Raw genomic sequence first — 26,274 nt, forward strand, 5'->3', positions numbered from 1 at the left:
GTGGAAACACCTTTCAGTGGAAAGAACCCATCTGCTTTGGCAAAAATATACGCTATAAACCTTCATTTGTGCAAGGGTATAAATAAATAAATAAATATTCCGAGAGTCTATTAAATGCCTTCAAAGCAGAGTTCCCTAACGCTGCTTGCAGCATGCAACACTGGTACCAGGAGTCGATGTGGTAAACAAAACCAAAACGGGAGGGGGAGATACAGCATTCAGAAGCTACCCTCTTTAAAATTCAAAGTGCACAGCATCATTGTTAAGGGCTGTAAGTATTCTAAAGAAAAAGGCATTTTATTTTATTTAACCGTTTCTTTCTCAAACTTATTTGATTACAGACTCTTTCCCTGTAGGAACAAATAAATGGTAATACACTGCTATACTAGGGTTCCACAGTACACAGTTTGGAAACTGCGCTAGATGATGCCATTTTTACCTTCAAATTCAAAATTCTTCATTTTTCAAAATTTTTATTTATTTATTTATTGCTTGCTGCCCCGAGTCTTCGAGGCTGTGAGCAAGCTTTCTCTGGTTGCGATGAGTAGGCCCTGCTCTCGTGGGCTTCTCACTGCGGTGGCTTCTCTTTTCGAGGAGCACGGGCTGCAGACCCAGCGGGCTTCAATAGCTGAGGCTCGCCGGTTTGGCTGCACCATGATACATGGACCCTTCCCCGACTGAGGAATCGTACCCATGTTCCCAGCATTGACAGGTGGATTCTTAACAACTGTACCACCAAAGAAGTCCCTACTATTTATTTTTCCAAAAAAGATAATTCCAATGCATTCCTGTATTGGAAAATAATCTCAAGATAGAAATACAGCTCACTTCTTTCTCACACTGTATTTACAGGGGTATCTAAGGTTCATCTCACAAATAGGAAATTTCCAAGTGACTAGTTGGTTCTTACACGCAAACACAAAAGCATATCTTCTTTAAAAAAACAAAAAACCGAAAACCTCATCTGAATTGGCAACAGCTCACCAGCTGGGGGTAAATTATCTATCAATCAAAGTCACATCTTCACTGCTCATCTCTCACTTACTTGCCTTTCCTTGTTTTCCTTTATCATACTTAAGGTACTTCCTCTTGTATGTACTCCTGACCCCTAAATAAAAACTAAAAATTGAATTTGTTATTCCCCTCATTAAAAAAATCATAATCAATGATGTGCCGGTAAGACAAAGCAGGTACAAATCTTCCCTCCGCCATCCTTTTTTGGTTGATTTAACCTCTCTCACCTCATTTGTGACATGGAGGGTCACCCAACAGCACAGACAAGTAAGTATTCTGTGAGATCCTGTGTCTAAAGTCCCCAGCTTAGTCAACAGCAATCTCGACGCTTTAGCAGTCATAAAGTGTCCTCCCATGATGTCTTCACAAACTTTTTCCAGTCATACCTGGAATCTCTGGAATTCCTTTCTATTTTTCCCAAGCCCAACTTTGTCATCCTCCAAATTTCCCTACAACTTCTCTACTGACAGACCTTGCTTTAGAAATGTTAGAATATGTCAGATGATTAGAAAACCTGTAGTGAGGAACAGCCCACCTCCAACCCCAGTTCATCTGACCAAGGTTCCTCAGCTCCTGAAATATTAACACATCTCCCCCACCGCTAACTCCCACTTATCAGGTCCAACAAGAACACTCTTGATGTATTCACATAACCCTTCCTTAAAACATTTGCCTCCTTGAACACCTCTTCCTCACGTCTCTGATTAACCCTTTCCAGTGAAACAGGTCTACGATTCTAATTTTCCTCTGATGAGTTCATGTATACATTCGCAAGTTGTACCTCCTGATGCACATTTTCACTCTTCCTTTTTACAAATGTTTTAATTGAGATAATTGACACATTGCACTGTATTGGTTTTAACTATACAAGAATGATTTGATACATGGATATACTGTGAAATGCTCACCACAATGTGTGTGCGCTCAGTCCCCTTCAGTCACGTCCACCTCTTTGTGAGCCAGGCTCCTCTGTCCACGGGGATTCTCCAGGCAAGAATACTGGAGTGGGATCTTCCCAACTCAGGGACTGAACCTGCGTCTCCTTCATTACAGGCAGATTCTTTACCCACTGACCCACCAGGGAAGCCCAGTCATCACTGTAAGTTTAGTCAATATCCTTTACCACCACTGCTACACATTTTTTTTTCTCTTGTGATGAGAATTTTTTCAGATCTACTCTAATAGCAACTTTCAAATACACACTGCTGCTGCTGCTGCTACTAAGTCGCTTCAGTCGTGTCCGACTCTGTGCGACTCCATAGACAGCAGCCCAGCAGGCTCCCCCGTCCCTGGAGTTCTCCATGCAAGAATGCTGGAGCGGGTTGCCATTTCCTTCTCCAGTTCAAATACACACTACAGTACTGTTAACTATACTGTTAACTGTCACCATTCACCATGGCTTTTATTCCTGCAGATACTTTTCTCACATAAACATAAGCTCTTTAAGGGGAGTGAATGTATCAATTTTTCACTCTGCCCGCAGTGGAAGTGTAAAAACTTTTGACTGAGCCAATTGCCTGGTGAATCCCATGGAGAGAGGATACTGGCTGGCTACAGTCCATGTCATTGAGAGTCAGACACAACTGAAGCGACTAAGCACACCAGTACTACACACTTTCATTCCTAAGAGTTATATTTATTATGTTTTAATTAGAAGATAACTGCTTTACAGTATTGTGTTGGTTTCTGCTCTACAACAACTCAAATCAGCCAGAATTATGCATATACGTGTGCGTGTAAATATATATCCACTCCTTCTTGAGTCTAGTGTTACATTTACTTTGGAATAAATTACATATGGGACAGAAAATATTAATTGAGGGATACAGCCAAATTAGATTATAGCAAGGTTGGGGTGGTTACTTAGGGGCAACAGTTGTATACCAAATAACTGTGAAGCTTTTATTTATTTGGTTGTTGGTTTGTGTATTTGTTCTGTCATTCAGGATATAGTTTATTTACAAAATGTGTTCAGGAATACTCAAGGTTTATCTGTCTGGAATCTTCCCAATCATTTTAGGTATAGGTAACATTTGCCTAGCTACCGCCTTCACTAGGATTCTGAAAGCTGAATCCACTCATGGGAGACTCAAGAACTTCTCTCTAAAAAGGAGACCATGGGCGACAATCCCTAGGCATTAGGTCAGTTCAGTTCAGTCACTCAGTTGTGTCCGACTCTGCGACTCCATGGACTGCAGCACACCAGGCTTCCCTGACCATCACCAACTTCCGAAGCTTTGCCATTCTCTTCCACTGGAGAAGGGAATGGCAAACCACTTCAGTATTCTTGCCTTGGGGACCCCATGAACAGTATGAAAAGGCATGATGTGTGGAGATAAAGAGGCCTGGTTGCCTTGGAGCCCAAGAGCCCTCAGGCTCAATGTTCATCTCACTGTTGAGTGTTGGCTGTGGCACCAGGCCATGGAAATCCTGGTGAGAGCTGGGACTTCTGGCAGCAGCTTAGGGGAGAGACTCTTCTTGACTACATGAATGGGATGTGACTGGTCCTCCATCCTGCAGGAGATGGTCAGCCCCATGCAATCCTCTCAGCACTTCCAGTAAGCAGGCTTTTCAAGTACTGTGCCCTCTGCAGAGAGGATGCCTGCCTTTCATGTACTTGGCACATGCCCTGGGGAGTGGTGGAGGGTTTCCCCTAATTCTTGGCATATTGTCCAATTCTACATTATTGGAATACAAATGAGCAGTCTGATAAAACAGTAACCTTGAGTCTGCTCTCATTTTGGTGTCAAAAAATTAAATCACTCACAAATCTGGAACTTTTATTAGCAACACATTACTCGGGGACCCATCTAACTTACTCTGGGTTAAAAGTCACTGTAACCACTGGCAGCCCCTGGAAAGATTAATGCAAGATCAATTCAAGGATATTATTATCCTGGTCACCCAGGTGACAGCTATTGTGAACTCCTGTTCTCACAAGAAAAGAGAACTGGTTTCTACTGCAAACTATGCATGGTGCTGGGCGATTTCCATTTGTCACAACACCTGATGAATTTTCAGAAACGGAGTTTCTGGTAGGTTCCACAATTATATGCAAAAGTCAGGTTTTCTCCAAGTCTGAGTCCCTTACGATCAATACACGTTGCTGCCCTATTACCCAAGTCCTCTAAAGAAGCAAACCCATGTAACGCTCATATGGTCTCCATTAAATCTTCTTGCTACTGGATCGATTTTTCTCACTTCTTACCTCTGGGGTTGGCATGTATGGCCTATTTTTTTGTCCACTCTTGTTATTCCATAAAATATAGGAATATTCTTTCAACTGAGTCCTTGTGGCAGTCTTGGAATTACCATAATTCTTCAAAAAAGTCATGTAAACCAGCTGCCAGCAGTGGTCTCTGGCTAAACATTTAATATTAATATTATTGTCGCATAGAATTACTCCTGAAATACACTAAGCTTATTTGTAAACTATCTCTTATCTGAAGCTGAAGGCTGTCTCTGAAGTAGCTTTGTGTAGTAACTGCAGAGGACTAATTTTAAAGTATTGTATTGGTTGAAGATATATGAACTCTTAGATGCACTAGTGAAATTAAGATCCATTAATGAAGCAGTAACCTAAGAAACAGGGCAAATAAAATGTTGCAACCTCTATATACACGAAGATCTGTTAGCTACATGCAGTTAAGGGTTAATTATTCATTTAAAATTTTCTTTATGGCTGCTCATTACCAAGAAAGAAAAAAAAATCCTATGATGTGAAAAACTGCACCCACGCTTGAGAGAAAGAATTTTGTTATGAAAACCTTGAATGCTATGTATAGTTTAGACTTCTATAGATACTGAAGGCTGTAGTGGAGATGAAGAAATATATAATGCCCTCTGTCTTGCTGCTGCTGCTGCTGCTGCTAAGTCGCTTCAGTCGTGTCCGGCTCTGTGCAACCCCATAGATGGCAGCCCACCAAGCTCCTCTGTCCTTGGGATTCTCCAGGCAAGAATACTGGAGTGGTTGCCATTTCCTTCTCCAATGCATGCATGCATGCTAAGTTGCTTCAGTCGTGTCCAAATCTGAGACCCTATGGACAGTAGCCCACCAGGCTCCTCTGTCCCTGGGATTCTCTAGGCAACAATACTGGAGTGGGTTGCCATTTCCTTCTCCAGCCCTCTGTCTTAGAGAAGGTAAAAAGAGATGAGAGAAAAACGCAACTCAAGATCGACTTCTGGGCCACAAAGAGGAATCAGCATGAATTTCTAGAAAGGAAGATCAGTTGAGAAGCATGTGAAACTCTCAAATACGTCACAGTATCTGTCATAACAGCTAATACTCAGCCCACCAGCACCTCTACAGAAGGTACCATAATTTACAACATTATTAGAAATCTGGAGTAACCAAGACATCTGAATATTCAACTGAAAGGCAGTCAAAGAAACCACTCTGGTTACCTGGGAAGCATGCTGGTTTCAAAAGGACGTAAATAAAAGGTGGCAAGACTCTACCCTCAAGAATAAATAGCAGAGTAGCTTAAATGTGAGGATAGTTTTAGGGATTCTGACATGGACTGAAGCGTGCTCCCCCTAAATTCATATGCTGCAGCGTAGTTCCCGGGACCTTAGAATCTGACTATATGAGGGATATGGGGTTTCAAAGGGGTGCTTAAGTTAAAATCAGGTCATCAGAGTGGACCCTAATCCAATCTGAGCAGGGTCCGTATAAGATGAGGAGATTAGGGCGTGTCGAAAGAGAAGCCAAGGGTGTGCATTCACAGAGGAAAGGCCCAGTGGGGACACAGCAAGCATGGCCGTTAGTAAGCCAAGGACAGAGGCCTCAGAGGCCTCCAGCCCTGAGAGCACCCCGACTTGGACTTGTGCCTCCTGGAACCGAGAAAACAAGTTTATGTTGCTTAAGCCATACAGTCTGTGGCATGCTCTAACAAACTAGTACAGATTTTAAATGTCAATATAAGCTTAAGCTTTGCTAAAAATGATCAAAGAAGTAATGTAGAAGAACATTTTCTTTACTTGCAGAACCAGATGATCTTGGTTAAGCTGGTTGCTTGGATAAACTAGCTTCTGGGATCATGATGCAATGTCAAGGAACGATGGAAGGAAAGTAGAATTCCTCAATTTCTTTCTATTGAGCTGAATGATCTTCCAACTGAACAGGGCAGATGAACCACTGATCACTGGTACTAAATGTCAGAGAACAGTGTCAGGATTATAGAGCCAGTCCTAGCTGTTCTAAATGAGCATCTGTTCCAGAATGAACTGTGTTCCCATCCCCCTGCTCCAAATTCCTACATTGAAGTCTTAACCTCTAGTAACTCAAAATATGACTACAATTGGAGGCAGGGCCTTTTTAAAAAAATCTTTTGGCCACGCTGTGTGGCATGTGGGATCTTAGCTCCCCAACACAGTGATGGAGCCCTAGTTCTCTACACTGGCAGTTCGGAGTCTTGACCACTGGACCAGCAGGGAAGCTCCAGAGATAGGGTCTTTAAAGAGGCAATTAAGTTAAAATGAGGTCTTCAGGGTGGCCTCTAATCTAATACAACATGTGTCTTTAGAAGAGAGAATTGGCACACAGGCATGCAGAGATGACCAGGTGAAGATAGTGGGAGAAGGTGGCCATCTATAAGTGGAGACAGGCCCCAGAGGAAATCAACCTTATGAGCACCTTTATCATGGACTTCTAGCTTCCAGAACTGTGAGAAAACAAACTGCTGCTGTTTAAGCTGCCCAGACTGTGATACTTTGTTATGGTAACTCTAGCCAACTAATACAGCTCCCACATTCTGGCTCAGACTACAATTGGTTTTGAAGGAAATCATAAAACTCCTAGAAGAAAACATAGGCAAAACACTCTTTGACATAAATTGTAGCCATATATTTTTTTGGCTCTGTCTCCTAAAGCAAAGGAAATAAAAGCAGAAATAAACAAATGGGATCTAATTAAACTTAAAAGCTTTTGCATAACAAAGGAAATCATTGACAAAACAAAAAGCCCACAGAATGGAAGAAAGTATTTGCAAATGATATGACTGATAAGGGTTTAATATTTAAAATGTATAAATGGTTCATACTACTCAATATAAAAAAATCTGATTAAAACATGAGCAGAAGACCTGAATAGACATTTTTCCAAAGAAGACATACAGATGGCTAAAACTCACAAGATGCTAGACATCCTCAGTCATTGGAGAAATGCAATCTAAAACCACAATGAGATATTACCTCATACCTTTCAGAACAGCTAAAGCAAGAAAGAACACAAATCTAAAACAACACAAATACCAAGTGTCGGTAAGGATATGGAGAAAAGGGTGCCCGGTACACTGTTGGTGGGAATTTAAACTGGTGCAGCCACTGTGGTAAACAGAAGGAGGTTTCTCAAAAAACTAAAAACAGAAGTACCACATGACCCAGCAATTCCAACACTTGAGTATATACCCCCAAAGGGAAAATACTAATTCAAAAAGACACACACACTCCAGTGGTCACAGAAGCACTATAAGCATTATTTACAACAGACAAGATAATGGCAGCCACCTAAGTGTCCACCAACATGTGACTAGATGATGTGGTGCACACACACACACACACACACACACACACAATGGAATATTACTCAGCCACAGAAAAGAAGGACATTTTGCCATTTGCAACAACATGAATGAACTTGAAGGGTATTATGCTAAGTGAAATAAGTCAGACAGAGAAAGACAAATACTGTATGATATCACTCATATGTGGAATGGAAAAAATACAACAAACTAGTGAATGTAACAGAAAAGAAACAGATTCGCAGCTAAAGACAAATTAGCAGTTACCAAGCAGGGACAGGGAAGAAAGGAAGGGCAAGACCGGGGTAGGGGATTGAGAGGTACAAACTACTATGTATAAGCTACGGGGATATATTGTACAACACAAGAAATATGGCCAATATTTTACAATGACTATAAGTGGAGTATAACCTTTACAAACTGTGAATATTACACTGTACACCTGCAACTTATGTTACAAATCAACTATACCCCAATAAGGGCTTCCTTGGTGGTTCAGATGGTAAAGACTCTGCCTGCAATACAGGAGACCTGGATTCAATCCCTGGGTTGGGAAAATCCACTCCAGTAACCCTGCTTGGAGAATTCCATGGACAGAGGATCCTGGCAAGCGATTGTCTATGGAGTTGCATAGTCAGACATGCCTGAGCAACTAACACACGCACATACCCCAATTAGAAAAAAAAAAAAAAGATTGTTTTTGGTGATATCTGCAGGGCACAGATAACACCCTAAACATAACGTGACAGAGATGCAACTCAGGAGCACTATACATAAAACAGATGGGAGGTTTGGTAGCAAATGCGACCAATGTGAGGCCACCCAATCCAATTCAACACTCACCTGCAGACTGAGGTGGGCAACGGACTCCTTCACATGGCAGTGACCGCAGCAGCCTTGGAGCACTGTGAAAAGACACGAGACACACCACACTCAGAGGAGTGTGGAAGGAACCAGAAACAGGTGCCACTGTGCCATGTGCACAGCTGTGGAAGGGAGCGGCTGTGTTACTTTCTGAAGATAGGACCCTGGAGTAACATGAAAACTGCTGGTTTTATTGATGTGGAGGTCTGTGGTGTGGAAAAGACTGGCTTGGCTTGGTCACAGAAGTGCAACAGGGACATCTGAGTGGGAGGTTAAAGGAAAAGGATGTGGCTTTAAGTTAAGACTTTTCGAGTAACCAGAGCAGTTCAAAGACAATGCATTGTCTGAAGAGCTAGTGAATGTCTCCTAAGCTGGGGCCTTTGGGTCTGGCCTGGAACCGTTGTGGAGATCGAAGCCAATGGGTGGGTAGTCCCTTTCCCAGAGTTTACAGTTCTAACTAGAGAAGTTCTGGTATTTACTCCTCAGAGGATCCTGAAGATAACCTCGGGGCAGGAAATGGCATTAAACACAGAACAGAGACACTGGCTGAAAAGCAAAACCAACAGGATTTGAGTGGTGACGAAGCAGGAAAAAGAGTGAAGAGTGATCATCTTTCTGACTCAGCAGCTAATCATCTTTCCTTGGGGAAGGTCTTTTGCAGGGATGGGTGAGTGAGGTGCGTCTCAACAGTGGGAAGGGCATATGCCACACCACATAACTTGTATTTTCAGAGATTATAACCTCACCTCTCTATTTTTGAGTTTTGTGCTCAATAAAAGTCCCTTAACTCTTCAAAAAATGCTTCCTCCCTGCCAGGACTAGCTCCAGGGACATGCAGTCTGTTAGGTCACACCTGGTCCCGTGCTCAGGGCACCAAGCGTGGTTAACGTTCTGCTGTTACCATCTTAAAATTCTTACTTTGGGAACAAAGGGTCCCATTGTTTAGTTTTGCGCTGGACCCTGTAAATTGTGTAGCTGGCCCGGCTCCCTCCCCATCTTTAAGTCATACTCCTATTTGCATGCAGATGCCCTCAGTTGCTCCTATAAACCTAGGACAGAGTAGTGGTGGGTCAACATGTCTGAAAGAAACTGGGTTTTTGCTGTGACTGGGGCTTTTTTCCCTCTGCAGTCCCAGCTACTTGTCACTTACTTGTTGTCAGATTTGGGAGGAGGTCTTCAGAGTCCTAATTTATAAATGGGAAGAATAACAGTAAGGGCCTCATGGGCTTCCATGGAAAGGAAATGACATAAAGCTTGTCAACAAATGGACTTCCCTGGGCTCAGTGGTAAACAATTCCGGGTTCAGTCCCTGGTTTGGGAAGATCCCCTGGAGAAGGAAATGGCAATCCAGTATTCTTGCCTGGGAAATCCCACTGCCTGAGGAGCCTGGTGGGTTACACTCCATGGGGGCGCAGAGTGGAAGTGACTGCACAACTCAACAATAAAAGTAAACAAACAATTCGAGGCAACAAATTATTTGTCATTATTTGTGGAGGACCGTCAAAGGTCATTCATGGGAAAAAGTAATCCACGAGTCAGGCTTGGATACCTAGGGGGCTGAAAACAGAAGACTACATCTAAGGCAGCTGGCAGAGAAACACAGAGTCCTCCGGAAGGAAGCAGGCGACCTCTGGCTGAGCAAAGATCCCACGGCTGACTCCCTAGCTTCTTTCCTTTCACTGCAGGCCGGCTGGGGACCCTGCCTTGGTGACTGAGGCCTCTTTAGGTCAAGAGCAGGGGATACGTTTGGGCAGTTGTAGACCATCCTAGGTTCACCGGACACTAACCCGACACTGGGTGGTTTGTGTTTAATCGAGGAGAAAGTGGCTTCCCAGAAGGTTCATTTCTGTGATTTAGGACAGACACAAGCAAGAACAAGGACAGAGTTTGAGCTATTGGGGTCGAACGGGAGTCATCTTTCCAGACCCTTCCCCTCTTAACTTTCACTTCACCCGCATCTCAGATATTACATCCCTGCCTGATTAAAAAACACCACCACCACGACCCATATGGTCTTCCCTTTCTCAAACCAAAAAAAAAAAAAAAAAAAAAATTTTTTTTTAAACAAAATCTTCTCTCAAGGAGAACTAAATAGGTCGCCGCTTCTTCTCCAGGTCCGGCGCCTTTCTCCTTCGGTTCGGTCTAAAGATAGAAATTCCAGGTTCCTCGTGGCTGCTTTTGACTGGAGCGGGGCGGGGGAGGGGGGTGGAGGCTTTTGCTGTCCTAACAAGCAAAGAAATCCTATTTCCTTTAAGCTTGTCTCGTTCTCTTCCAGAAACGCCTCCCAGACCTCTCCAAACCGAGACAGAGAAAAAAAAAAAAAAATCCGAAATGCGGATTAAAACGCACCCAGCAGCAGTCCTTTATACTACACCCCCGAGAGGCCTGCGGGGTCCTATGAATCAAGCTCGCGGGTAGGAGCGGAGAGCGCCCTCGACTTTTCTGGAATCCAGACGTTCTAGGACTCCCCTTTCCCTGCCCCTGCACCATCCCTCCCTCTCCCGACCCCAGCTTTCTCCCTCCTACTGCTCCGGGCCCGGGCGGTCGGGGGCCCGGGAAGGCGCGTGCAGGGGAGAAAAGGGAGCCGCGGGAGCCGCACCTGTGGGCGCCTCGGGGGGCGCGGGCCCCTCCCGGCCGAGCGGGCGCAGCTCCCCGGCGGCTCCGCTAGAGGTCTCTCTCGGGTGCCGAGCGGGGTGGGCCGGATCAGCTGACTCGCCGGGCTCCGAGCCCCGCCGCCGCGCCGCCGCTCCGTCAGTTTCCTCGGCAGCGGTAGGAGAGCGAGCACCCGGAGCAGCAGAGCGCGGGGCCACCGGAGACGGCGGCGGCGGCGGCGACACAGGCAGAGCACGGGCGCGGCGGATCCTCCTCGCACGGCAGCTCGCTCGGTGCCCCGCGCAGGGTCGCAATGCTGCCCGCCTTGGCACTGGTCCTGCTGGCCGCCTGGACGGCTCGGGCGCTGGAGGTGAGTGCCGCGCCTCGGAATGGGGTGACGGTGGAGGGAGGTGGAGGATGGAGGGGACCGGCTCCCTCTTTCATCCAGAGAAGCGGGGCGGTTGTTGGGGGGAGCGATCGAGGGCCCCTCTCTCGGCTCTGCGCCCTACGCCCCCGCTCGCGGGCGCCCTGCGCATCTCTTCCTCCGGCCCAGCCCTGCCCCGGGGACCCACGCTCCGGCCGGCGCAGAGGGATCCGGCGAGGTGTCGGGCCCCGGGGTCCGCGCCAGTCTCGGTGGGCGCGAGTCGAGGAGGAGGCTCTCTTAGGCTCAGATCCTGATTCACTCCTTCCTCGGGGCCGGGGCCCGGGGGAGGCAAGAGACATACTGATGGGAGATGGGGCGGTGGGGGCCGAGAGAACACGTGGGGAAAACCGAAAACGCAGGAGTCCCTGTATTCTGTCCCCAGCTCTTAATCGCTGCCCTTTCCTTTCTCTCGGGCCCGGGGGAGGAGGAGTCGGGACGGCTCGGGGAGGCTGGGCACCCCCCACCCCACCCTTTCGCTTCCCTTGGCCTTTTCCGCCCTGTTTCACCTTCCTTTCCCATCCCCACCACCCTTTCCTCGCCAGACCTCTTCCTCCTTCCTCATCGCGGAGGCTCCCGAGGGCGACCCCAAGGAGGGTCGCGCACCACCCTCCGCGGGCAAACTTTGTGCCTCTCGGCGTCTCCCTTTTGTGTTAAGTTGCGAGAGATGGGAGGGGTCGGAGACCCACAACCACCTCGCACCTTCCCCAAGCCTAGACGTCCAGGGCGTTCGCGCGCACCCTCGGATTCACCCGGAGAGGGAGAAGGTCCCCAGGAACAAAAGCCGCGACACCCCGCCCTCGCCAGCCCCGGGGCGCGGTGGTCTGTGCGCCACCCGAGCGTCCTGCCTGACTCCCTTCCCCGCGCTGCGAGTCCGTCCCCGAGGGGGCTGGGGCGCTGCCTGGGGACGCGCTGGCGGCGTCTCGGAACCCCTCATCTTCCCCTCCTTACCCCCATCACCTCCGAGGCTGGCTCATTCTTTTCTCGGTTGCAAAGTCCTTGGGGGAAAAATAGGCGGAGAGTGCGGCGTGCGTCTGGAAAGGGCACGGGCGGGTGGCGGGGCTGCACGAGTTCTCCCCTCCTGTGTATCAAAGAAGGCGTTTGTCGGATCGAGGCGCGGCCCCTTCCCTGGCAGCGCTGGGCACTGTGATTTAGCTCCCCGCGGGGGGCGCGGGCTGCTGGGGAGGGTCCTCGGGGTCATTTTTTTTTAGGGTGCAGATAAAAGGCTGGAAATTGAGCGAAGATTAAGACGGAGAAGATGGCGCCTCTGCAGTGCAGCAAAGAAAAGCTGTGGAGGCTGCAGCCTGGGAAATCCACCCACCACTAGGTGTATATAACAAGTCTGCCCCATTCATCCAACTCTCCCAACATTCAGCTGACGCCTGTGCCAAATCACCGTTTTCCTTTTTATCTGAAGATGCTTATAAGTTGTTTGCTTGACAGCTGGGGCAAAAAAGGTCGTAATTTTGCATCGTTTGGGTTCCCGTTCGGTATTTTACCATTCGTCACCTCCCTTCCCCGTTTTTACCCCCAACTTTTCCCCATCCTTGTGGTAATTTTCCCCAAAAAACAATTTCGTTTTCCTGTAATTCCACTGAGACTGTATGACTCTCACACCGGGACAGCGTTTTACTCCCTAATTTACAAGGTCATTGAACTTTTTCCTCTTCTTTTACTTACCAGTGGCTCAAGAATCACTTCGGGGCTCGTTAAGGCAGATTGTTTTAAGAGTTGGAGAATTTGGTTATTCTGTTTTAAAAAATGCATTTAATTAAGGGAGCTAGGCTTTTTCCAGTACTTAAAATTTACTCCTACAATTATTTCAGTTTTCTTATTGTCTTATTACATGTTGAAAGACACAAATTAAGTAATTAAAAGCCTTTATAGTTGAAACTTTTGTCAAAAAGTAGATGTTTACATTTTTTGAGCAGTATATTTTTCTGTGTGAAAGAAGCAAATATGATTCAGATTTCTTTTTCAGCCTGTTTGATTGCAGTTTTTGCTCTTCCATCTGTTTGGACATTTTCACTGGTTACTGTCACCTCCTTCAAAGGGTGGAGGTGAGATGCATGTTAATTCATTTTGCAAAGCTTTAAGGTAGGCAGTTCACTCTGATGAGGTTTGAGGGGATTTCTGGAACTCAGTCACTGTCCGTTGAAAAGATGTTAATTATAACTTGACTGTCTTTTGTAGGGCTTAGAAAATAGGTCTGCTGCAGGTGACTTGAGACAAGAAATGAATAAGGGCAATGATCACAGGGTGCTCGGCCTCTGGGAAAACATCATTACCTGAGCTGATGATTTTCCCTGGTACAGTGACAGAGTATGAGTTAAAAAGGCCCTGACATTTATTTAAACTGGCTTCCTCTTAAATTTTATTTTCCAGTATTGTAGGGTTTAACCTAATTCACAAGTATCTGCTTTGATTGTGGTGCTAATTCAGAGAGTATAGATACCTACTCACACTGGTCAGAACAGCCCTAATGGTGGATGCCTGGGCTCACAATCGGGAAGCTCAGATTCGATGGTGAGCTATAAGGAGTCACCATTTCTGGCTGACCAGTGGGAAGCCATGATAACCCGAGGGCACCCAAGCGGCTGTGGCCATTAGTACTGCAGAGAAGTACTCCAGACAGAATAATGATCCCTGGTTCTGACTGGGGAAATAAAGAGAAACATACGACTAAATAGATCACAAGGTTAAATTAGGAATGACTGAAAAGAAAGGATGTGGTCCATTGACTATTGGTTTGAAGGAAAACAGGACAGACTCACATAGAGAACAGACGTGATTGCGAAGGGGTAAGGGGTAAAGGGAAGGCGGGGGTTGGATTGGGAGTTTGGGACTGGCAGATGCAACCTCTTATATGTAGAAGAGATAAATAACAGGTCCTACTGTGTAGCACAGGGAATTATGTTCAATACCTTGTAATAAACCATATGGAAAAGAAAAAAAGAAAAATGTAGAGGTAATCCTCATGAAAAAGGCTTTCTCCCTTTTGCTAGAGGGCCTCTATTTTATGTTTATGGTGTACTAGAGACTTCTGTGCAGATATTTTTATGAAGATGAAGGTGTCAGTCATTCTTGAAATAAGCAGAGCTATTACGTACCTTTCCTGTGGCTGTTAAACTACCATTGAAGAGTATGGTAAAATTCAATAGAAATCTACGGTCTCTTTCTGCACATTTGATCTAGGTGGGGATATGTATTACTTTAAGAGACTTAGAAAGCATCTTCGATTACTATATTTCTCTAATCTCTGCCTGGTTGTATCAGTTACAAATGCAAAGGTAAACCTTACACATGTACTTTATAAATAAAGCTCTAGGATGTAAGGTTTACTTTGACTTGCATACTGTATTCTCCTGCTCCCAGGAAGTTTGCAGAGTAAATAAGACAGGCACATGATTACAAAAGAAAACAGAAAATGTTAAGTACCAAGAGGAAAGTGCTGATTAAGTGGTATACTGAGTAAAAGTATTAACAGTATAAACATCTGTATATAAGGAATAAAGGAACCATGGGATGAGATAATCCTCGAGAATTTCCTGATGATTCCTTTCCAGCTAGATTTGTATCTTAGGTTTGGGGAAGGGAGTTTAAGTCTTTGCATTTATAGTATCTGTTTACATACCTCTCTCCCGAACACATACCCCTGAGAATATGGGCAGAGCCATTGTGGGATTTGATTTTCCTTGTGTCCCTATTTATTCATTAGGGCCATTTTAAGTTGAGTCTCTTGGGGCCAAGCTCTGGACTATAGCTCTGGAGATAGCCTGGTGAACAAAAACCATCACTTGCTTCAGGAAGCTTGCAGTCTAGTGGGAAAGACAGAGGATAAACAAATCATCCTACATGTGTGCTCATGAACTGTGACAGATGGTGAGACGGATGGCAAAGGTGTAGGATACACTCTGGAGAGGAGTGCCTGCTCAGACGCTAAATCGTGTCCGACTCTTTGCCACCTCGTGGACTGTAGCACACCAGGCTCCTCTTTCCAGGGGATTTCCCAGGCAAGAGTACTGCAGTGGGTTGCCATCTCCTTCTCCCTGGGATCTTCCTGACCCAGGGATCGAACGCAGGTCTCCTGCCTTGGCAGGCAGATTCTTTACCTAGCCCTGAGCCACCAGGGAGGCCCGGGAAAGGAATAGGGAATTCCAAATAAGGATTGAGGGGCCAAGAGCTCTGATGCAGCATCTTCATTAGAACCTTGATGGAAGAAGTGGGTACCCAATGAACAAACTGATTCACTGGGCAGCAGCAAGGAACATGGGGAAAATAAAATGTTTCTTTTGTTTTTTGATTCTTTTCCTGGTTCTTTTCTACCTTCATGTTCCACTTGACTATGAAATGGTTTTCTTTTCATAGTAGGACCTCACATGCTTGTGGAAGTATTCCTCCATACATTCTTCCATATGGATGGGGTGGGAATTGGTACTCACACCATCTTCTGCAAATCCTTGGGGACGCTGTCACCCTGTGGCCTAATGGTTCGTATCCAGATACACCCTCCTCAGTGCTGGAGGAAAACAGGCAGGCAGGCGGAGGCGGCCAAAGAGATGGAATGAATAGAGCCCCCGTCCTCCTGAATGAGTAGCAAGCTTAAGCCAGAAAATGTATATTTCTTCATTCTCCTTGTATTTGTTAGTAAAAGGAAAGCAAATAGTACCTGAACCCTCAAACTGAATTTGGAAATGAAAACCAGGATGAAGGGGAAAATGTTATGTAACTGTTTCTTCAATTTAATGTGGATGCTTTAAGAAACAACCATTTCAGTGAAGACACTGATGTTTTCCTTTGAAAAAAGATCTCATGAATTTTCCTCTTCAGGTTAAAGGTGAATAGATATGCTCACTGTTACCTTTTTAGAAGTAGACATGCACGATAAATTGGATTCGAATGGGCTGCTCTAGGAATAAAGTAATTCATTAGGAAAAGAAAAAAAAAAACCAGCCTGGATGTGTTTATGAACTAATAGATCTATGAAAAGGGGATGCTGAATAGTTAGAATGGGGTACAGAGGATTCAGTTTCATGTATGTATTCTTAGCTGAGATGGGAAATAAGAGGCTATTTTACTTAGACTTATTTTGTGTGGCTACATTTGGAAGAAGCATAAAATACAGATTTAGCTTGAGCATTTCTAGGATTACAGTATTTTATGGAAGAAGATAGTGGTTGAAATGAACAAAATGAGAGGCTTTTAAAAGCCAGCTCTATGGAAAGTACTGTAATCGTTCCTACATTTATAGCCTTGATTTTGATAACCAATAGAATGTCAGGTCAGAAACCTAGTCGTGGAATTTTTCATGTTTCCTAGGAAGGCAGCATTCCACATTGGTCAGGCTATTGACTATGAGCTAACTCATACTTCAGTTTGTTCCTCTGCAAAATGGGGATAATATTTATGGTTGTTGAAGATTGAGTTAATATGTATGTAAAATGCTTGAAACAGTGAAAGCGTTAATATATAAAGAGTTAATATATAACATGATGGCATCTTATAAGCCCATGTTAGTTACAGTTACTGTTTATGATGTTGATATGATGTAAAATCCTATGCATTGTTGAAAGTTAAAATTTATATGATGTTTCACCTACTGACCAATGCACTTACCAACCAGTTAAGACTGTATAGGAACTTGGCAATTTGTTCATGAGAAGAATGAATTAATTTGATTTAAATTTTAAAAAAGGCATTGGAGATAAAATTTGTATCACAAATAAAATTAAAACATATACAAATGTATTAAATATTTGTATTTATTTTGTATTTTAGTTGGCTTCTTTGAAAAGCCCTAAAACAATTCATGCTTATAGAAAAACTTGAACAGTACAGAAATATGTAAAAAACATAAGCAGTTGTTACACAAATGAGTAAGACCTACTTTAAATATGTGCACCCTGGCAGCTAGCTACACATGTCTAAAACTGAGCAAATTGATATTCTGGCTTGATTATTAACTCAGCTATTGGCTGTCAGCTGTGTGCAGAGAGCTTTGAATAACTTGGTTTAATTCTCAGCATAACCTTCCCTAGAAAATGAATAAACCAGTTTGGCCAAGGAAGATATCAGATGCCAGCCAAAGAATTTTGGTCCTACCTAGACTGGAAGCTTTAAATAATTTTCACCAGAGGACAAGGAAACCTAAAAGCAAGACTGCCTGAGAAGGCAACACTTCTGGAAGAAACCAACTTTCAAAATAAAATGAATTATGTTAATAGCTCTCTCTCTCTATCACTTGGTCTTTTCCAACTCTTTGTGACCTCATGGACTGTAGCCCACCAGGCTCCCTGGTCCATGGGATTCTCCTGGCAAGAAGAGTGAAGTGGGTAGACGTTCCCTTCTCCAGGGGATCTTCCCGACCCAGGAGTCAAACCTGGGTCTCCTGCAATGCCAGCAGATTCTTTACCTTCTGAACCACCAGGGAAGCCCATATTAATAGCTGCTGCTGCTAAGTCCAACTCTTGGTGACCCCATGGACTGCAGCCTACCAGGCTCCTCTGTCCATGGGATTTTCCAGGCAAGAGTACTGGAGTGGGGTGCCATTGCCTTCTCTGATATTAATAGCTAGATGATGATAAATTCTATAGAGATCTACTATAAAATTTAGTACTGACCTACTGCTTAATTAAAAGCATACTTTTTAAATCAGCACATTCTGCTCATTATAAAAGGTTTGCAATCCCAGTTTCAAAATTAGGCTGAAGATATTTAAGGATACCCCAAATTGGTGATACTGTGGTTAGGGTGTGATCAACGTATTAAAGAATCAATAAGTGAAGTCCAAATGAGTTTATATGGGGTTTTTGTTTTTGTTTTTTTTTTTTGGTCACTACAATTCATGTATTTCATTTATCACTGCCCTGCTGGATCAAAAAAGTGGGTTCAAATAGGACGATGCAGTTACTGTAGCTATGTTTGAAATCAACATGCTTCTCAAGAGTAGATACAGTAAGGAATGAAAGTACCACAACCACATATGCAGGGTCTGTGAGCAGGGAGAGAGAATAAGCAAGATGAACTTTTCAGAAAAGGGAGAACAACAAACCTATTTTATAGATGAGCAAATCTTAGAACTCTTAAGGTCTTCTTAGTGATGAACCCCGGTGTTTGTATCTTCTCATTTCCATGTGGTCTTTCTCTCTCGATTTGTTTTTTCTTCTCTAGTTGAGGTGGCATTTAGTTGAGAAATTTGAGCAAGAAAAAAAATTTTTAGTAATTTATTTTATTGATATGAAATTGTTCTTTGCTTGAGTCTCTTTCATGGAGAATCTAATACTATGTTCCTATGTTTTCACTTTGCTTCCATAGAAATCTACATTGTATCTCCACTAAAGAATGTTTAAGGTATCCTTGGTGATCAGGACTGGTAAATTACTTTTCATCCTTGCTTCCCTGGTGGCTCAGCTGGTGAAGAATCCACCTGCAATGCAGGAGACCCTGATTTGATTCCTGAGTGGGGAAAATCCCCCAGAGGAGGGCATGGCAACCTGCTCCAGTATTCTTGGGAAGGATGTTTATAAGAATAAGAAATCTATACTCTATCAAGAAAAGTCATTTGCATGAAGTGAAGAAAATGCGTTGTTACTCTTGGTGATTTGTTAAATTTCAAAGCTTTAAAGATATATTTTGACCCCAGAGTGACATTTTATGGGAGTACAGACAAGAGGTTACCCTCGATATGCATTTGTCTACTTTAGGCCTGACCTCTTACCCCAAAGTAACCACTAACTCATTTGTTGTTTCTCCTGTCTGCGTATGACTGGGTTACAATAAAATTAACAGGACAATGTAGTTTTTGTTTTAGTCAAAAATGAAGAAAATAGTAGTCTTGGTTGAGGTTTGGTTAGTCTAAAAAAGGACTTTTTCTGTTTGTTCTTATCATTGGACAGCTTTTCAAAAGCACAATTATTGTTTTGTTTTGTAATGGAATTAATAGGCACACATGATAAAGATAGATAACTGCCATTGTAAACACATTGATTTTTTTCATCTTTCAAAAAAATTCTTTTTATCTACTTTGGAGGTTGAGCCTTTAAAACTGATGCAAACTTATTGAAATCTTTGCTTAATTTTTCAGTGACTAACATAAAAACTTATAGGAAAAGCTATATTGGAGAGCTAATATTTCTCATGCTGATGCTCTTAATTTCTTGTTTTTGTTTTTTAGGTAAATAGTTTTGTCATTGCAGTGTATTGGTTTGAAGATGTAAGTGATGAGTTTTTAGGAGACTTACATAGAAACTTGCATATATGTAGACTAATCATTCCAGGAATAATTTATTCTGATACATATTAGATGAATGAGCAACTTAAAATCAGATTTTATAGAGAAGTTACTAGTGTGTTTCATACATTGAAACTTAGGTTTTTATGAGCACAGCCAGAGTAGGAAAATTCACTCCTTCATTTAACCAGTGTTTTTGAGGTCCCTCCCCTCATGGGAGTTTACAGTATAATGAGGGGTAGACAGAATAAATAGCAATGGAAGAATAAAAAGTAGTAGAAAACTTGGAAAAAATTAAGTTGGGCAAGGATATCATCAGTGAATGCTAGGTGGAAATCTGCCATGAATGTGATATTTTATATGGTATTATCAGGAAAGTTCTCTGACCCAAATGTAAACTTAGATATCTGGAGGAAAGAACTATTTATTCACTTTGGTGTAAAACCATAACCAGGAACAAGGGTGTACTTTGGTGGTTAGATATTAAAAATAAAATAGAGGGGCAGAGAAGTTAACATTAAACTTGATCACAGACTATTTCCTGTAATTTGTTTCATAACTCACTGCAGTGTCTTACATTTAGTATTTACTTAACACTTGACAAATTTTCTAAATGAAGACTCTGGGAATTTTATACTGTAGTGATAATTATGTTTGATTCTTGAAAGCTAGCTTCTCTTATGTTTAAAAAAGTTGTGAATGACACCTAACTACAAGTCTACCAAAAAAAATTAAGCCTTTTAAATAAGATTTACTCTTTCAGTCTTTCTAAAACATTTTATTGTGAAAAGGATATGAAATGCTGTCAGTAACTTCGTTTGCAACTCTTTATTTCAGACATTCAGTTGACCCAGAAACAAAAATGCCTTGTTCTTGAAATATTTCATCAGTCCTCTGATTGATTGGGACATTTTCAGCTGAAGGTGCTTAGAAATGATTTTCTTTGATCAAGATAGTGAAATTTAGAGAGAAGACATTGTGTACTGGAGTGAAATTGAGTGGCCATCAAAATGAAAATTTCATTATAATTTAGCTTTTTGCAGTTTGCTTCTTTTTTTTTTTTGCCATTTTACTGCTAATACTTGCCTTTTACATTAATGTGAACTAGTATCAAAATTGGTTCTTTAAGAAAAAAATTGAAATTCTGTTATTTCTACTCTCTTAAGGAATTGTACTTTTCAAGTTCAAGGGCTTGAAGCCAATCCCACTATATGCTACTAACTTGACAGGCGCTGAAAATCTAATTGAGGTCATTATGATTAACTTTGTGTTTTACCAGGGTTTTCTCAGGGTTGTTTTTAATGTTTTGTGTCAAATGTTAAATCCTCTTACACCACGGAATCCAGAAAATTTCAATCCAATAAAAGTGAACTAAAATTTTAAACCCTGTAGTTGTTTTGTGCAGGGCGGGTTCTTGGCTAATTGATAAGATGATTGAACAAGAAGGCAGCTTGTGTATTTCTGTTGGTGTGAGGAATTGTGAATTGCTCCAGTTTCAAGAGTAGTTTTGTGACAAAACTGTAATTTTGGAATCCCTGCATACTTGTTCAGTGAAGTATGCGAGGAGGGAATTCTCAGAGGGTGACCATGTGATTAGATGGCTCAAACAGTAGAAGCAAAAGCTACCTTAAGGTAGTGCAAGTTCCTGGAACTTGAAAGTGAAAGTGAAGTTGCTCAGTCGTGTCCAACTCTTTGCAACCGGATGGGCTGTAGCCCACCAGGCTTCTCCATCCATGGGATTCTCCAGACAAGAATACTGGAGTGGGTTGCCATTCCCTTCTCCAGGGGATCTTCCTGACCCAGGGATCGAACCCAGGTCCCCTGCACCGTGGGCAGATTCTTTAATGTCTGAGCCACCAGGGAAGCCCTCCTGGAACTTGGGACTGAGTTATTAGTCAGCAGGGCCATTCCAGACATCCTGGACAAAGATAATGAATAGGGAGGACTTTCTTAAATAAACAATGTAGGAAGCAGACCCACCCAGTTCCCAAGAAATTCCTTTCCTTGTCTGTATTTGCCATTTGAACATTTCACTTCACTTTCATGAGCCTGGACAAAGGTCAAATTTGTATCTTTGTGAATTTTCTGGGTGGTGCTGTAAAAGGATACAGATGGGAAGTATTCAGCTTCTTGAGAGTATTTCTTGTGTGTGTGTTCTTAGTTGTATTTATTGACTTCATAAATAGCCAATGAAGAGAAAAATATTTTAGCTTAAGTTTGTTTTTCTTTTCCTGGAGAAGAAAAAGACTCAGGGTTTATTGCCATTGTTAAATTGTTTATGCTTTTTAAGAAAACTTAAAACGTAACCTCTGTTGCTGATTTGCTTATTCATCTTGGAAATTAACATGTGAAATGCTGACCCCGACCGGTGCATTGATTCTTGTTAGCAGATGAGGGGAAAGTTTAATGCAGGATGTTTTGTCTCTATTTCAGATTTTCTTAGGGCATTTGTGATTGACTTCTGGGCTTCATTGTTAGCTCAGCTGGTAAAGAATCCGCCTGCAATGCAGGAGACCCCGGTTCGATTCCTGGGTTGGGAAGATCCCCTGGAGAAGGAAAGGGCTACCCACTCCAGTATTCTGGCCTGGACAATTCCATGCACTACAGTCCATGGGGTCGCAAAAGAGTCTGACACGACTGAGCAAACTTTCACTTCACCTTCAGACATTTTGGGGCTTCTGAGTTGGTGCAGTGGTAAAGAATTTCCCGGCCAGTGCCGTTTTCAGTGACAGCTAAGTGGTGAGGTATTTTGTTCTGTTTTTTTAAGTATGCCTGATATGGGCATGGGCTTAACAGGTGGTGCTAGTGGAAAAGAACCTGCCTGCCAATGCAGGAGACTGCAGAGATGCAGGTTTGATCCCTGATATGGGGAAGATCCCCTGGAGGAGGAAATGGCAACTCACTCCAGTATTCTTGCCTGGAAAATTCCATGGACAGAGGTGCTTGGTGGACTATAGTCTATGGAATCACAGAGTCAGACACAACTGAATGCGTGCGCGCACGCACACACACACACACACACACACACACACAGAGCAGACAATTTAACAGCACTTCAAGGTTTATTTAAATTGCATCCTAATAGTTGTACATGGTTATGTCTTAAGGAAATGTCTTAAGGAAATGTCTTAAGGAAATGTCTAAAATATCCTGGTTTCTCAAAAACTACTCTTGGTTTTATTTTCTGCATTATTTCTTTCTGAACCCTTGGTTTTCTTTAAGTAATCGAAATCTTAGTTCAATTTGATCATCCTAAATCTTGGTTTTCCTTTTATTTTTGGAGTGTCTAGCAAAGAAAATATTTTGTCTCATCACTTCAAGAGACTGCCTTCTGAAATACAGTTGACAATTTGTAGTATCTGAAACAGTTGTTGATTAATCATGAGAATCAGAAAGAGGAGCCAGTATGTGTTTGAACATAAATTTCCCATCACCCTTGAAATTATACTTTTTTCCCCCATAAAAAGAGTGAGTGATAATTTATCCCATGAAAGTTTGAAAATTTGTGTGAATTCTATTAGCTGGAATTTGAAAATTAAGAAAGTCTTGTTTTTTAAATTTCTGAATAGTTTTATAATGGTCACATAGTTTATCTAAGTTGAGAGACTTTATTTTAAAACTTTATTATTTATTATTTAAAATTTCCTCAACAGATATATTTTATTCTGAAATCTGTTCTGCTTTCATATATCTACAAATATTGTACTTAATTACTGGCCATGGTTTAAGCCCAGTCTGAAAAGCTTGTGCCTTTATTTGGCTCTGGATTTCAGAGTTAGAGACTGTTGCTTGCTTTTAAACAATTGATAGTTGATTTTGTAGGCAGTTAGATGGATACTTTTGTTTCAGTTCAGTTCAGTTCATTCTCTCCGTCCAATCTCTCAGTCTTGTCCAACTCTTTGCAGCACACCAGGCCTCCCTGTCCATCACCAGCTTCCAGAGTTTACTCAAACTCAAGTCCATCGAGTCGGTGATGCCATCCAATCATCTCATCCTCTGTCGTCCCCTTCTCCTCCCACCTTCAATCTTGCCCAGCATCAGGGTCTTTCCAGTGAGTCAGTTCTTCCCATCAGGTGCCCAAAGTATTGGAGTTTCAGCTTCAACATCAGTCCTTCCAATGAATATTCAGGACTGATTTCCTTTAGGATTGACTTGGATCTGCTTGCAGTCCAAGGGACTCTTAAGAGTCTTCTTCAACACCACAGTTCAAAAGCATCAGTTCTTCGGCACTCAGCTTTCTTTATAGTCTACCTCTCACATCCATACATGACTACAGGGAAAACCATAGCCTTGACTAGACGGACCTTTGTTGGCAAAGTAATGACTGTGATTTTTAATGCTGTCTAGGTTGGTCATAATTTTTCTTCTAAGAAGCAAGTGTCTTTTAATTTCATGGCTGCATTCATCATCTGCAGTGATTTTGGAGACCCCCCCCCCCCCACAAATAAAGTCTGTCACTGTTTACATTGTTTCCCCATCTATTTGCCATGAAGTGATGAAACCAGATGCCATGATCTTAGTTTCTGGAATGTTGAGTTTTAAGCCAACTTTTTCACTCTCCTCTTTCCCTTTCATCTTTAGTTCTTCTTCACTTTCTGCCATAAGGGTGGTGTCATCTGCATATCTGAGATTATTGATACTTCTCCCGGCAATCTTGATTCCAGCTTGTGCTTTCTCCATCCTGGCATTTCTCATGATATACTCTGCACAGAAGTTAAATAAGCAGGGTGACAATATACAGCCCTGACATACTCCTTTCCCGATTTGGAACCAGTCTGTTGTTCCATGTCCAGGTCTAACTGTTGCTTTCTGACCTGCATACAGGCTTCTCAAGAGGCAGGTTAGGTGGTCTGGTATTTCCATCTCTTTAAAATCTCTTAGTTGCAAAAGTCCAAGAAAATTTTCTGAGAATATTCATTCTTGACTTACTCTAGTCTTAGAAATATTTTATTGGTTTGGTTCACAGTCTGCTGTATTGCTAAGTAAACAAACTCTCTAGAAATGATCTCTGCTTCTTTGATCATTTAGAATACATTAATTGATACAGATTGCAAAAATCAGTGAAAAGTTTCTAGTTAGCTATCAGTGAAACATGCTTCACCCATGCAAGTTTATTTTAATTGTTCCTATTAAATTTGAATATGAGTTTTAAAAAGAAGATGGTGATCATCTTTATGAGGGAATCTCAATTATTACTTTAAATTTATATTCAGTTCAAAGGAAATGGAAAACAATTGTGCCTCTGTGAAAACACGTCCATTTAAGATTATGCTTCAGTCCTATAATCCTACAGCTGATAATTAAGATTTAGCCTTAGAGTAAATGAAGTGGTATTGGTTATTTTCAGGCCCAATATTGTTTGCTATTGATTCATTGTTGGTGAGTAGAATAAGAAAACAATAGCAAAACTTTAAAACAGAGGTTTGTAAATATTATCTGGAAATGATATGACCCAGGTCCTAATAGTGAAGAACCAGGGAATGGCAACTTCCATTCAGATACCTTCCTGATGTCATTTCATCTCAAAATTCCTCTGGCCCTCCCTTACTGCCAGGCCTAACTCCAAAACAAAGCAGTTCAATAAAAGTATAATGGGACCACAGGTGTAATTTAAAATGGTCTAGTGTCCACCTCAAAGACAAAAGAAACTGGCAGAAGTAGTGCGTAACACTGAAAGAAAGTGAAAGTCGCTCAGTCGTGTCCAACTCTTTGCAACACCATGGACTATACAGTCCATGGAATTCTCCAGGCCAGAATACTGGAGTGGGTAGCCTTTCCCTTCTCCAGGGGATCTTCCCAACCCAGGGATGGAACCCAGGTCTCCTACATTGCAGGCAGATTCTTTACCAGGTGAGCCACAAGGGAAGCCCAAATTAGTGTATTGTACCTAATAAATGTAAAATATCTTTTCAATATATGGTCAATATAAAAATTATTCATGAAATATATTACACTCTTTTTTCATTCTATGTCTTCAAAATTTTACCTGTAGAATATAGTTTAAGTCAGACCAGCCATATTTCATGCAGTCAGTAGCCGCATTGGCTGGTGGCTGCCATATGGGACAGTGCAGCTGTAGAAGGGCCAACTCAATTTATGACTGTCTAGGAAAAGAATCAGGTTTTGGAGCAGATAGTATCCATAGGACCTCCTTTCTATTCCCCCTTGTTAGATGAAGAAACTGGGATCTGATGATGCTGAGTTGTCTGATAATTGCTTGAAAATTATGGGTCTGAGCCCTAATCCCTGTCCTGTGGTTTCTAATCCTTCTTCATCATCCTGTTTCTTCCTTCTTCTTTTCTATGTTGCTGCTGCTAAGTCACTTCAGTCATGTCTGACTCTGTGTGACCCCAGAGACGGCAGCCCACCAGGCTCCCCCGTCCCTGGGATTCTCCAGGCAAGAACACTGGAGTGGGTTGCCATTTCCTTCTCTAATGCATGAAAGTGAAAAGTGAAAGTGAAGTCGCTCAGTCGTGTCCAACTCTTAGCGACCCCATGGACTGCAGCCCACCAGGCTCCTCCATCCATGGGATTTTCCAGGCAAGAGTACTGGAGTGGGGTGCCATTGCTGTGTCCATTTGAATATGTACTCACATTTGGTGGTTGCTGTCAGTTAAATACTGAGCCAGGAG

At 42.6% G+C, this 26,274-nt stretch overlaps 1 protein-coding gene and 1 long non-coding RNA gene across 10 annotated transcripts in view; one reads left to right on the forward strand and one right to left on the reverse strand.

Moving 5' to 3' along the window:
- Window positions 1-12,718, reverse strand: part of LOC105613472 (uncharacterized) — a 98,351-nt gene extending 85,633 nt beyond the window's left edge. For 3 of the 4 annotated variants that reach the window (XR_006055662.2, XR_003591598.3, XR_006055658.2), the window contains exons 1-2: window positions 10,999-12,718; window positions 8,379-8,440 (exon numbers count right to left, since the gene is read on the reverse strand). This is a non-coding gene — a long non-coding RNA (uncharacterized LOC105613472). The remainder of the gene's footprint in view (window positions 1-8,378; window positions 8,441-10,998) is intronic. The other variant, XR_009600771.1, reaches the window with a different exon arrangement.
- APP (amyloid beta precursor protein) overlaps window positions 11,153-26,274 on the forward strand; it is a 312,615-nt gene continuing 297,493 nt past the window's right edge. For all 6 annotated transcript variants that reach the window (XM_004002800.5, XM_004002804.5, XM_004002801.5 and 3 more), the window contains exon 1: window positions 11,153-11,361. In XM_004002800.5, the coding sequence (XP_004002849.1) occupies window positions 11,305-11,361 (57 nt within the window). In that variant the 5' untranslated portion in view covers window positions 11,153-11,304. The remainder of the gene's footprint in view (window positions 11,362-26,274) is intronic.

This window comes from Ovis aries, chromosome 1 (genome assembly GCF_016772045.2).
Source record: "Ovis aries strain OAR_USU_Benz2616 breed Rambouillet chromosome 1, ARS-UI_Ramb_v3.0, whole genome shotgun sequence".
Lineage (NCBI taxonomy): Eukaryota > Metazoa > Chordata > Mammalia > Artiodactyla > Bovidae > Ovis > Ovis aries.